The sequence below is a fragment of the Equus przewalskii genome, chromosome 1 (assembly GCF_037783145.1).
Source record: "Equus przewalskii isolate Varuska chromosome 1, EquPr2, whole genome shotgun sequence".
NCBI lineage: Eukaryota > Metazoa > Chordata > Mammalia > Perissodactyla > Equidae > Equus > Equus przewalskii.
In genome coordinates, this window is record NC_091831.1 from 183,047,632 (window position 1) to 183,061,128 (window position 13,497).

Consider the following 13,497-nt stretch of genomic DNA (forward strand, 5'->3'; position numbering starts at 1 on the left):
TTCCTCAAAAAGGAAAAATGTCTTTCCCCATATGCCATATGTACTACTTTTATGAGCTAAAATATTATTATTAAAGGATATGATTCATTTTCAACAATTTTTTAATCCAAAATATTATGCAAAAGTGTCCCAGGAAAAGTTGTAAAACAGAAAAAGGACCCCCAAAATTCTGGCCATAGCCTTGACACTTACAGTGTTGCAGAAGGAACATCAACAAAATAATTTTACTTTCAGACACTGTTAATAACATAATCATGTTTAAAAGAGGTTTTAAAGAATTCACAGCACTACTGCATAAATATTCCAACCAAAAAAATCTTCCCCAAAATTATATCTGTTCATCTCCCAAATCAAAAACGGTCAAAAAACATTCATGCTAGCCCGGTGATAGCACTAAGTGTACAGCAGCAGAGAATCTGGACTTGAAAAAACCTAGAATCCAGCCACAGCTCCACCTTTCCTGGTGGATCAATCTTGGCAAATTATCTAACCTATCACGCCATTTCTTCATCTATAAAAATGAGAGCCTCTCTCTTGTGCTATAATATAATGACTTTCTGATCATTTACCATTCAGTCCCCACGGCCCTCTACGTCAGCTGACTGTAGCATATCAACAGCTTGACAGAGACAACAGATAACTTTAATGCCCATTTTAGGATTCTAATCCTTTCACTTCCATGCAATCATTTTGAATTTCTATTGATGGTTATAGGGGCATCAATAGCCCCTAGCACCATAAATAATGAGTTTGCAAAGGTAAAATTAAAATTCCTCGATTTCTCTATGTTTTAGCAGCTCTAATAAGTGCAACAGGGAAAAGATTAAAACTACCAACCAAAGTAAGGTCATGGACTCCTTTCAATGATTTCCGTTGCCCAAACAGGAAAAAATTACTAAAGTTAAAACTATCTCCCTGTCCATTTTTCCTAATGTTTCCCTCCCAGTTAAACCCCGTGAATTTGGAAAGAAGTATTATATTCAAAGGAGGAGAGACAAGAGGGACACTAGGGAAATAAAACCCAGAAAAATCACTGCCTTACACATTTCTAACTCTAATAGCATGAGAAAGGGGCAAGAGTCATAAACTGAGGTTCTGCCCTCACTTGCCATTCACCATGTGACCCAAGGTAAGTCACTGAATTCTCCGGACTCAGCACTTTCCTGAGAGCAAAAGTAAATTGTACTTCTGAATGTTCACTTCAATTCATTCGTAGCTTGCAGAATATAAAGTCAGATCAGCGGGTAAGTGGCAAAAGTTGGTAATGGTACAAACACCACTATCGTCTCAAATACTACGAAAAAGTGAGTCCTTTAATAATGAGGTTTATAATGCAGGCTATCACTTAAAAAAGAAACACTGAGAAAAAAGACCACTGCAGAAATAATGACCAATAATTATTATCCCAATAAAATAATGCAAAATAAGCACTCAACAACACCTCCACGGGGAGGAAAGTCTGTTTATCCACATACATAGTTTCATCCACAGACTGACTGCACTCCTGGACGGCCGCCTCCACTGCAGATCGTTCGATCATGTTTGATGACACTGAAAAATTTCAAAGTCAAATTTTAAAAAGAGGCATAAAAATCAGTTCTTTCCACAGATAGCTTTTTTCCTAAAAATAACCTGCAAACACCAATTCTGATACTTTCATTACATAGTTTTTAGGAGGAAAGAAGTGTTAGGTCAGAATAACAAAAGCTGTATCTCAAATACCTTAATTTCCACACTTAGGTACACACGTAATACCTTAATACACAGTCAAATGCATTACTTATCTTAGTCCTGTTTAGTAACATAAATTCAGTTATAAAACACTCTGTAAGAGCAAGCTGCACCCACGTCTATGATTCAGTGCTCTAGAAGAGTATTTCTAGAAGAGCATTTTTTTCTAGAAGAGCATTTCTCCTTTGTAGGCCCATGCTAGGGTAAAGGTCATGTATTTAACAAAAGGACGCCTAAAGAAAGGCTGAAGAAGGCAGAGTTAGCCCTGCTCACTTACTCTTTTTCCCCCTAAACATTTAGGAGCACCTAACTTAAGTAACAGGCCTGCAGAGTGACAAAAGGGACCATAAAGGACCGGGTCAAAGCCAGAAGTCAAGTGCAGAAAGACGGCGGTGACAGCTCCCCAGGGGCAGAGCTGTGAGAGTCTCCAGCGGAACTAGAGGTCCCGCCCGGCCCGGGAAGAAGCGCTCGCAGCAGCCTGGCCCGTAATGCGGGACATCTGCATGTGGAATCCGCCTTTCTCCTTCAGCTACAGACCTAACTGAGGATGCAGACCTACACAAACAGCTGAAGCGCTATCAGAAGACGTCACCTACAGGGCTGCTTTTCAACCGCGTCGATGATCTTTTCCAGCGCATCTTCAAGCTCTACTTCACTGACAGACTGAAGAGCCTCTGTGAGGTACTTAATCGCCTCACTGATAAGAGAGGGAAAGAAAAGACAAGGCAGGTCAGTGGTAATTAAGGCTAAAAGTTTTATGCCAAAACTAGCAAACACGCATCCATCTGGATTGAAAGTAGACCCACTCTCTCCTCCCTGCAAGGAGGGCTCAACTTTCCTGTGCTTCCTGGACAAATTCTTCCTTCGATCCCCTGCCAACATCACCGTTCTTACAGCCCCGAAGCACGTCCTTCTACGAAGAAGCCTTCCTAGTCCAGCCCACTGCTGCCGTCTCCCCTCCCTCCTGAAACGGTTAAAATCCCCCTTTCCCACACCTTAGAGCTGATAGCACAGTCACCTCGTACTAGTCATTGCCTCACATTTAAGGCAGGGCTCCGTCTGCTTCAATGTTCTGAACATAACACTCAAACATGTACTTATTAAGCTGATAATGCATTCCCTTAAAGTAAATTCCAGTAATTTCAATAGTAAAATCAGAAAAACACTAGGCTACAGAAAACTTTGACATTTGGATATGGTCATAGAAGCAACGCTCATGTTAAAATCACATGAATCGGGGCTGTGGCCGAGTGGTTAAGTTCTCTCGCTCCGCTGCAGGTGGCCCAGTGTTTCGTTGGTTCGAATCCTGGGCGCGGACATGGCACTGCTCATCAAACCACGCTGAGGCAGCGTCCCACATGCCACAACTAGAAGGATCCACAACGAATATACAACTATGTACCAGGGGGCTTTGGGGAGAAAAAGGAAAAAAGTAAATAAAATCTAAAAAAAAAATCTAAAATCACATGAATCCCCTCACCTAAAAAAAACTCAATAAAGCTGAAATTTAAATTTAAAAATGACATGAATCCCTGATTTAAATATCACTGCTCAGAATGAGCACTGCCTACTTAATTAGCTCATTACATGCCATTCTGTATTCACAGCACACCACTTTACACTTTACGTCAATATTATTGTTGGAGTCATCACACGACTTGTTCTATACCTCTGGTTGCTTATTGAATGTTTCATGTGTGGCTGCCACACCCCTCCAATTTAGTATAGATGATGCTTCTTGAGAACCGGAGCTGTGTCATCCTTTGTCAGAGTGCTAAGAACACTCAAGGTGGCCCATAAACACTTGATGATTAAGTCCCTACAATCACACACTTATTGGGTGAATCCTGGGACAGCTCTTAGGATCTTAGGGCCTTCTCAAGGCCCGTGAAGCCATATAGGCGCTGGCCCCTGCTGAATCTCACTAGACTCAGCCAGCATCTCTGGCCTTCCTGGGGCTCTCCTGCCGCCGGGGCTTGACATGGTCATTTCCCCTCATTCTTCCCTTCACCTACTCAAGTCCTGCTCATCCTTCAATACTCAGCTCAAACCACTTCTTCAATGAAGCCTGCCTTGACTCCAGAGCAGCCACCTTGTTATACATTATCACAGAACTTCTTTCACAATTGAACTTAAATTGTGAATTATTTAATGTCCACAGTAGACAGAGTTCTAAGATGACTCCTAATGATCCACGCCTCCTGGTAATCACACCCATGTGCAATCCTCTCCCCTTGAGTGTGGGCTGGACCTAGTGACTTGCTTCTAACAATAGAATATAGCAATTGTGATGAAACATTTTACTGTATTGTAATTTTAAAAATAAAATTTCTAAAGTGACAAAATGTCACTTCCTTGATTAGGTTACAAAAGACTGTGACTTCTGTCTTGCTGGCAGAACTCTTGCTGGCTTTGGTGAAGCAACCTGCCATGTTAGAAGGGCCGACATGGCAAGGAACTGAGGGAGGGCTCCAGCAAACAGCCAGCAAGGACTGAGGCCCTCAGTCCAACAATCCTGACAGCCACTGAATGAGCTTGGAAGCAAAGCCTGCCCAAGTGACATCTGACATGACCCCATCTTGACGGCAGTCCCGTGAGAGACCCTGAAGCTGAGGACTCAGCTAAGCCAACCTGAATTCCCGAACCACAGAAAATGTGAGAAAATCAGTGTGTATTGTTTTAAATCTCTAAGTTTTGGGGTAACTTGTTACGCAGCCATAAATAACTAATACACTATCTGCCCTGGGAGCTCCACAATGTCTTACTCTCTCTTGTCCTTCCTTGCCCCAGAACAGGGCTTTGCTGCTAACAGATCTCAGAGTATTTCTGACTGAGTTAATTAATGAATGACAGCTTAATATTAAGTCAAATTCTAAGTCAAAAAAAAGAAAAATTGATTGATCAATCGCTCATATTTTCAAAATGTCAGGGATCAATGAACATACTCACTGCTTTCTCCCAGGGCATATCCTTGTTCACCACTAACCCAAAAGCAAAGTTAAAAGGCCCATAAAACTCATCCTTAAAGCAAAAACAAAGACACTCTCCACACACAGTAAGAGCAACCAAAACGTGGTACAGAAAAGTATATTCCTTCCAGCAGGTATTTAAACATGTAAAAAATATCAAATTCTAAAAAAGAAGAGGCAGATTTAATGAGAAAAATCTTGGAAAGCTTCACTCTCTAAGTCCTAGAAAACACGGATATGGCCAGGAAACCTGACTATCAGAGAAGTTCTAAAGGAAATCTTTAAAAAAATTAAAAACGAGGACACCTAGGAACAGGCTTCGAACCTGCCCACTTTTGAGCCCTCCAGGAATCACACCCGACCCAAACTCGGGAGGGCGGGGAGGGCGCAACCTTCAGCCACAGAGCTGTCGCCGGCCCCGCACCGCGCTCTCCCGGGGCCCCCACCCGCGCTCAGCAGCGCCGGCGGAGGCTGCGAAGGCCCCACCGTGCGGGCGAGACCGAGAGGGGCCCGGGGCACAGCGCCGCCCGGATCCGCCGCCCCCTGCGCAGCGCGGCGCGGGCCAGCCCCTCGCCCCGCCCGGCGGGCACTTCCCACCCCGCGCCTCGGGGACTCCGGGGGGCGTCGCAGCCCCAAGCCCGGGCCGGACCCGCCCCGCGCCTTAGAGCCTTTTAAGGGCCGAACCCCTTCTCCGCCCGCGCGGCGGCCTGACCCTGGCCCTCCCCTCCCCGCGGCCAACTCACCCGCGAAGGAGCAGGCCGCGCAGCCTGAAGGCGGACAGCGCGCGGCTCCGCAGCCGCTCCGGCGCCATGCTCGCGTTTTGGCGCCACGGCCGCGGCCCCGCCCCCGGGCCCCGCCCCTAGCCGCCCTGTCCCCCATTGGCCCCGTCCCTTCCTGACCCCGCCCCTAGAAGCCCCGTCCCTTCATAGCCCCGCCCCTCATGGCCCTCCCCTAGCCGCTCTGTCCCCGCCCCTCATAGCCCCGCCCCCCGTAGCCCCGCCCCTAGTCTCCTGGGGCCCGCCCCCTCGTGGCCCCCGCCCCTAGCCGCCCCGTCCCCTTTCGGCCCCGCCCCGCCCCTCCAGGTCCCTTTCCCTGCGAGGGGCGCATGGCACCTCCCCCAGCCTACGGGCTGGAGGCTGGAGCAGGAGACGACCCTACCCTCTTTTGTCCCCCGGAGACTGGAGGCGACAGCGTTCTTCGCTGGGCTCCGGTTGGGAACGTGCTGCCCTTATCCCAGGTCCCTCGCCGAGACACCCTCTCAGCTCAGCCCTCGACCTCCCGCGACCCGTCGGGCTCTGCTGGGACTGGGGGCCCCTGTGGACCACGTTCCCTCCTTCACACCCCTGGCAGTGCCCGGGGGCCCCTGTGGACCACGGTCCCTTCTTCACACCCCTGGAAGTGCTCGCCATTGGGCCTCCCCCGACGTCCACTGGAAGCTACTACAAGTCGCTGTCACTGCCGCCCACCCCGCGTTTTATTTAGGTCGAGGGCTTCCTGCGCGCCAGGCGCTGTCATAAGCCCTGTTAAAGGTGTCAATTGCTGTACTGCTCATCAAGCCGAATGAGCTGGGTGCTGTTTTTGTCAGCATCTTCATTCTAAAGATGAGGAAACTGAGACACAGAGATGGTAGATGGCTGGCTCAAGACGAAACGCTCAGTAGGTGGTGGAGGCAGGATTTGAACTCAGCCTGATTCCAGCAAGTGGGCTATTAATGTGCCGCACTTCAAAACGCTGCCTTCCATGAGTAAACCCATGAGTGCTTACAAGTGCACACGCAGCCTTGTGAAACGCGAGGACAATTTCTAAGTACTGATGTACAGGGACCTCCAGAGTATATGGTGAACTTAAAACAAAAAGCAAAGGATGGTAACGGAGGGGAAATACGAGTATAGATGCATATTTACTTGTTTTTGAGTTTAAAAAAACCTCTGGAAGTTTACGCTAGATGCTAGAAAAATGGTTAACTGTAAAGGGCAGGAGGGTACGGATGGAAGTGAGACCTTTGTGGTGAGACAACCATTGATCCATGTACATGTTTTACATATTCAAAGAAAAAAGTAAACTTAAAATTGAAAGCACACTCAAACCAATACACCTAACTGTATATTAAATTGGTAACATAACATCACAGAGAAAAGTGATTTTTGAACACAGATCTCTGTATATTTTCAGTGAAATATATTCTAAAGATAAAAAAACTGCAAAGAAAATTTGAACTTTTGTGTAAGAAAGAAGAGGAAACAAAAATCAATAAACACAGTCAATTCTCATTATTGGAGGTAGTTATGTTCTATAAAAGTGCCACCAACACTGAAATAGCAAATAATCGTTGCTCCCAGGGGAAATAATCCCAGGGTTAGGTCCCTCTGAGCCTCCGGTCACAACATTTTCATCAACTGATCAATACATAACTTTGTTTTACGTGTGTTTCTGTTTAAAGACATCTTTAATATATATTGTTGATTCAGTAACATTGAACTCAGGGCAACGGCACTATAATTCATGCCTGAGGGAAGTTTATCTAATGTCTCTCTAAGGCGCCTCACAGCCTCCTCGTGCCTTGGAACAATAGACAGCACTATGCTTCAAAGCCATTTTAAACAGCAAAATCACCAAGAAAATTATAAAAATACAGAAAACGTGGCGCTAAATGTGCCTCAGAAAAGACACCTGTTTATAGTATGAAAGAGGAAACAAGAAAGCAGAGTCATCTCACTCAACCTCAGCTGAGAACCTGTGTGATGGGGAATTCAAATTCTTCACTGTTCTGTGTGTTTCTGAGAATGACTGTGAAAGCCCCCAGGTTTGATCTGAGAGTTACAAATAAGTTTTATAGTGAGTAGGTGAATTCGCAAATATGGAACGCACAATTAATGAGGACCAACTGTGTCTGCTTAAGCACTAGAAGGATAGAGAAGAAACAAATAGTTATCTATGGGTAGGAAAGTGGAAGGAATAGGGATATAAAATGCCAAAACCATTGGGCAAGTGTTTTAGGGAACAGGATATTTGCTCAAAGTATCACCCTAAGATTACTGGCTAATGATACAAAGGGAAAAACTTTTAGAACAGATGGTTCAGAGGTTACCACCTTAACCAAGTATCAAACCTAGAATCACAAATAGGGGACTAATTTGACATTATGTTACGATTATAATGCAATACAACATATATGGCATTACTTATGAAGTATTCTTGCCAAAAATGTCAACCTCAATTTAATCAAGTCCAGGTCTAACTTCTGATTTAAGGAAATACGGAGGAGAGAGGACCAAGGTAAATTACACCATGAGGAAACAATCAGACAAATCCAGAATGTGGAACAATCTAACTGGCCTGGTCTCTTCAAAAAGTTAGCGTCATGAGAGGAAAACAGATGGAAGGATTGATCCAGATCGTGGTAGCCAGACTCCACAAGAGCCCTCAATGATTTTTGCTTCCTGGAATTCATGCCTTGTCCACTCGCCTCCCACACTGAAGAGGACTGACCTGTGTAATCAATAGGGTGTCCTGGAAAGGACAGGTGTGACTTCTAAGGCCGGGTCATAGAATTCATTGCTATTTCTGCCTTGCTGTTTCTTAGGTCACTAGCTCTTGGGGAAGCCAGCTGCCCTCAAGCAGCTCCAGGGCAAGGACCCTGGGTTAAGAAATCAAAGCCTCCTCAACAGCCAGCACCACCTTGACCTCCATGTGCTAGTGGGTGTGAGCAATGTCAGAAGCAGATCTGCCAGCCCTAGTGATGTCCTCAGATGACAGCAATCCTCGCCAATATCTTGACTGTAGCCTCCTGAGACCAGAGACTGAACCACCCACCAGGCTGTTCCCAAATTCCCCACCTACACAAACCGTGTGAGATATTAAATGTTTTTTATTTATTTATTCCCAGGGTAACAGGGAAATCTTGAATATGGATTGGATATTACATTATCTTAAGTAATAACTTCATTATTGCTTAGGTGTGATAACGATATCGTAGTTATATGTGTTAATGTCCCTATTTTTAAGAAATGCATACCGAAGTGTAACTTTCAAATAATTCAGCAAAATGAAAAATACACACACATACAAACAAATATAAAGCTATTATGGCAATATTGACAATTATTAAACTTAAGTAGAGGCTACACAGGTATTCCTTGAACTATTTTTCCAACTTTTCTTTATGTTTGATATTTTTCATATTAAGAAATTGGAGGGGCCCGCCTGGTGGCACAGCGGTTAAGTGCGCACGTTCTGCTTTGGCAGCCCTGGTTCACCGGTTCGGATCCTGGGTGAGGACATGGCACTGCTTGGCAAGCCATGCTGTGGTAGGCGTCCCATGTATAAAGTAGAGGAAGAGGGGCTGGCCCCGTGGCCGAGTGGTTAAGTTCGCGCGCTCCGCTACAGGCGGCCCAGTGTTTCGTTGGTTCGAATCCTGGGTGCGGACATGGCACTGCTCATCAGACCACGCTGAGGCAGCGTCCCACATGCCACAACTAGAAGAACCCACAACGAAGAATACACAACTATGTACCGGGGGGCTTTGGGGAGAAAAAGGAAAAAATAAAAAATCTTTAAAAAAAAAAAAAATAAATAAATAAAGTAGAGGAAGATGGGCATGGATATTAGCTCAGGGCCAGTCTTCCTCAGCAAAAAGAGGAGGATTGGCAGATGTTGGCTCAGGGCTAATCTTCCTCAAAAAAAAAAAGAAAGAATAAGAAATTGGAGATGAAAGAATTTATCCTGATTTCCCACCTTCCTCTCACAATCTGACAATGATTCCCTTTCTCTGATAAATTTTTGTTTTCTTCCCTATGGCTCCTTCACCTGGCAGCTCATCAAGTCCTAATATTTCTATGAACGACTAAATGCTGATGACTCCAAAATCCATACCCTGCCCCCGTCTCTCTCAGGCTTAAAATCCAATTCAATACGCCCCCAAATGAATTCAACATCGCCCCTCATAAATGTGCTCCTTCTGTCATGTTCAGCACCCTAGTGAAGCGCCCCACCCCTTTACTCAGTAACCAGGCTAGTAACTAGCTGGCATCATTAACCCCTCCCTCTCCTTCATCCCCCGCCAACCAATTAGCCACCAAGTCCCATTGGTTCTACCTTTTAAGTCTCTCTCAAACCTGTGCACTTCTCTGTCTCCATGGCCAGAGCCCTCACTCAGGACACCAGCCTCTCTAGCCAGCAGCGACTGACCTGCTAACTGGTCTCTTTGCCTCCAATCTTGCCATCAAAATAAGCTTTCTAAAACAATTATTATTGTGTCACTTTTGTACTTAAAAGGCTTCCAGGGCCCTCTCCGGTGGCGGAGCAGTTAAGTTTCCAGGCTCCGCTTTGGCGGCCCAGGGTTCCCTGGTTCCGATCCTGGGCACAGATCTATGCACTGCTTGGCAAGCCATTGCTGTGGCAGGCGTCCCACATATAAAATAGAGGAAGACGGGCACAGATGTGAGCTCAGGGCCAGCCCTCCTCAGCAAAAAGAGGAGGATTGGTGGCAGATGTTAGCTCAGGGTTAATCTTCCTCAAAACAAAAAAAAAAGTCTCCCAAATCTCCCCATATTAGGATAAAGTCAACAGGTCATCTCTGTCTTCCTCTCCTGTTCCATCTTCCAGGAACACCTCCCTCCGGCCTCCCCCTCCCCCCCGCCCCCGTTTGCCTGAACAACTTTCACTCTCCCTCCAGTTCTTTTTTTTTTTAAAGATTTTATTTTTCCTTTTTCTCCCAAAGCTCCCTGGTACATAGTTGTGTATTTTTAGTTGTGGGTCCTTCTAGTTGTGCCATGTGGTACGCCGCCTCAGCATGGCCTGATGAGCAGTGCCATGTCCGCACCCAGGATTTGAACTGGCGAAACCCTGGGCCGCTGCAGTGGAATGCGCAAACCTAACCACTCAGCCACGGGGCTTGCCCTCCTCCAGTTCTTAGTGTAGACTTTACTTTCTCTCAGGAACCTTCCCTGACTCTCCAAATGGGAGTTAGGGCCCTCTTACGTAGCCCCGAGGGGCCCAGACCTTTTGCACTCAGCACACTTCCTGCACAGTATGATGATGGTCTGTTTGCTGGTCTGTAGCCTCCACTAGACTTTAAGGTCCAGGAGGACATTTCAAAAATACAATACCAATATTACTAGTAACAAGAAAATGGTAGAGTAAGGACTTTAAAAACATATTTTTATTGAGGTATAATTAACACTGTGCATATCTGAAGGATGCAGTTTAATGAGTTTCGATAAATGTATAAACCCATGTAACCACTCCAATCAAGATATAGAATACTTCTATCACCCCAGACTGTTCCCTTTACTCTTTTCCATAAATCTCCTTTCCCTACCTGTAAACAACTACTTTTCTGCTTTCTATCACCATAGATTAGTTTCGTATATCTGAATTTCATATAAATGAAATCCAATAGCAGATATTTTTTGGGTGGCTGGTTTCTTTTTTCCCCCCAGCTTTATGAGGAATGATTGACAAATAAAAATTGTATATGTTTAAGGTGTACAACATGATGTTTTGATATATGTATACAATGTGACGTGATTACACCAATCAAGCTAATTAACATATTCATCACCTCACACAGTTACCATTTTGTGTGTGTGATGAGAACACTTAAGATCTACTTTCTTGGCAAATTTCAAGTATACAGTACATTTTCATTAGCTATAGTTGCCATGCTATACGTTAGGTCTCCAGAATTTATTAACCTTGTAACTCAAAGTTTGTACCCTTTGACCAACATCTCCCTATTTCCCCCACCCTTCAGCCACTGGTAGTCACTACTGTACTCTTTGTTTCTATGAATTTGACATTTTTATGTTCCACATCTAAATGAGATCATGCAATATTTGTCTTTCTGTATCTGGCTTATTTCAATTAGCATAAGGTCCTTCAGGTTCATCTATGTTGTCACAAGTAGCAAGATTTCCTTCTTTTTTAAGGCTGAATAATATTCCATTGTGTATGTATAATTTTCTTTATTTCTTTATCCATGCATCCATTGGTGGACACGTAGGTTGTTTCGTGTCTTGGTCATTGTGAATAATGCTGCTATGAACATGGAGGTGCAGATATCTCTTCAAAATAGTGATTTCATGTTCTTTAGATGCATACTCAGTAGTGGGATTGCTGGATCATATGGTAGTTCTAGTTTTAATTTTTTGAAGAACCTCCATAGTGTTTTCCATAGTGGCTGTACCAATTTACACTCCACCAGCAGTGTACAAGGGTTGCCTTTTTCCACATCCTCACCAGCACTTATTATCTTTTGACTTTTTAATAATAGCCATCCTACTAGGTATGAGGTGATAGCTCATTCTGGTTTTGTATTTCCCTGATAATTAATGTTGTTGAGCACTTTTTCATACATCTGTTGGCCATTTGGATGTCTTCTTTGGAAAAATGTCTATTCAGATCCTCTGCCCAATTTTTAATCAGGTAATTTGTCTTTTTGTTATTGAGTTTTACGGTTTTTTTTTTCTTTTCCTGAGGAAGATTTGCCCTGAGCTAACATCTGTGCCAATCTCCCTCTACTTTGTATGTGGGATGCCCCCACAGCATGGCTGCTGATGAGTGGAGTAGGTCTGCACCCGGGATCTGAACCTGCAAGCCCAGGCTGCTGAAGTGGAGTGTGTGGAACTTTAACCACTCAGCCACGGGGCCAGCCCCTGAGTTTCTTATATGTTTTGGATACTAACCTTTATGAGATATATGGTTTGCAAATATTTTTTCCCATTTTGTAGGTGCTTTTTCCTTTTTTTTGATAGTTTCCTTTGCTGTGCAGAAGCTTTTTAATTTGATGTAGGCCCATTTGTTTATTTTTGCTTCTGTTGCCTGTGCTTTTGGTGTCATATCCAAAAAAAATCACTGCCAAGACCAATGTCAAGGAGCTTACTGCTATGTTTTCTTCTAGGAGTTTTACGATTTCAGGTCTTACATTCAAGTCTTTAATCCATCTTTTGTTTTTTTGTGTATGTTCTAAGGTAAGAGTCCAGTTTCATTCTTTTGCATGTGGCTGTCCAGTTTTTTCCCAACACCATTTATTGAAGAAATATCCTTTCCTCATTGTATATTCTGGGCTCATTTGTCATAAATTAATTAATATACATGGGTTTATTTCTGGGCTCTCTTTCCGTTCCATTGATCTATATGTCTATTTTTATGTAAATACCATACTGTTTTGGTTACTATTGCTTTGTAATATAGTTTAAAATCAGGAAGATATACTACTTTATAGTCATCAGATTGGCAAAAATTAAAAAGGCAGATAATATCAAGGATTAAAAGCAACTGAATATTATCTACTTGTTATCTACTGCTGATAGGCCTGTAGATCGCTACAATTACTTTGGAAAACAACTTAATATTATCCAGTAAAGTTGAAGATGTTCATACCTTATATCCCAGAAAGGGTATATACAGTTCTATTTGAAATTATTTTCTTTCTATGATATAAACCCCTTCTCCATCATCTTTTTACTTTTACCTTTTACTTCAGTGAAATTTAGTAGAAATACAAGCAATTTTTAAAAGTGGGTTTTTAAAGAAAATACAGTGTGTTTCTGAGTTTCATGTCTGAGGTGATGCGTCAGAGGACATAAATAGCATGCCCCATGGGGAGAAGGTCCCTAACTCTGTGAATGGAATTATTCCAGGAGTTTAAAGCCAGATGTGACTATGAGGTCATAAACCTTCTAAGAATTCACAGAAATCTTGGAGAGGGCTTGGAATTCTGCTGCAGGTGGAAAGGGGGTTCCTGGGACAAAGGACCATGAGTGGACATATGGTTGCATACATCATAGGGGAGAAA

General features: G+C 43.9%; 1 protein-coding gene across 4 annotated transcripts in view; it reads right to left on the reverse strand.

Annotated features, from left to right (window-relative positions):
• Positions 1-13,497, reverse strand: part of POLE2 (DNA polymerase epsilon 2, accessory subunit) — a 39,028-nt gene that overhangs the window by 22,409 nt on the left and 3,122 nt on the right. For 2 of the 4 annotated variants that reach the window (XM_008528080.2, XM_070588517.1), the window contains exons 1-2: positions 2,328-3,240; positions 1,476-1,551 (exon numbers count right to left, since the gene is read on the reverse strand). In XM_008528080.2, coding sequence (XP_008526302.1) covers positions 1,476-1,551; positions 2,328-2,613 — 362 coding nt within the window. In that variant the 5' untranslated portion in view covers positions 2,614-3,240. Of the gene's footprint in view, positions 1-1,475; positions 1,552-2,327; positions 3,241-5,443; positions 5,550-13,497 lie in introns of those variants that run through there. The other 2 variants (XM_008528081.2, XM_070588531.1) reach the window with 2 other exon arrangements.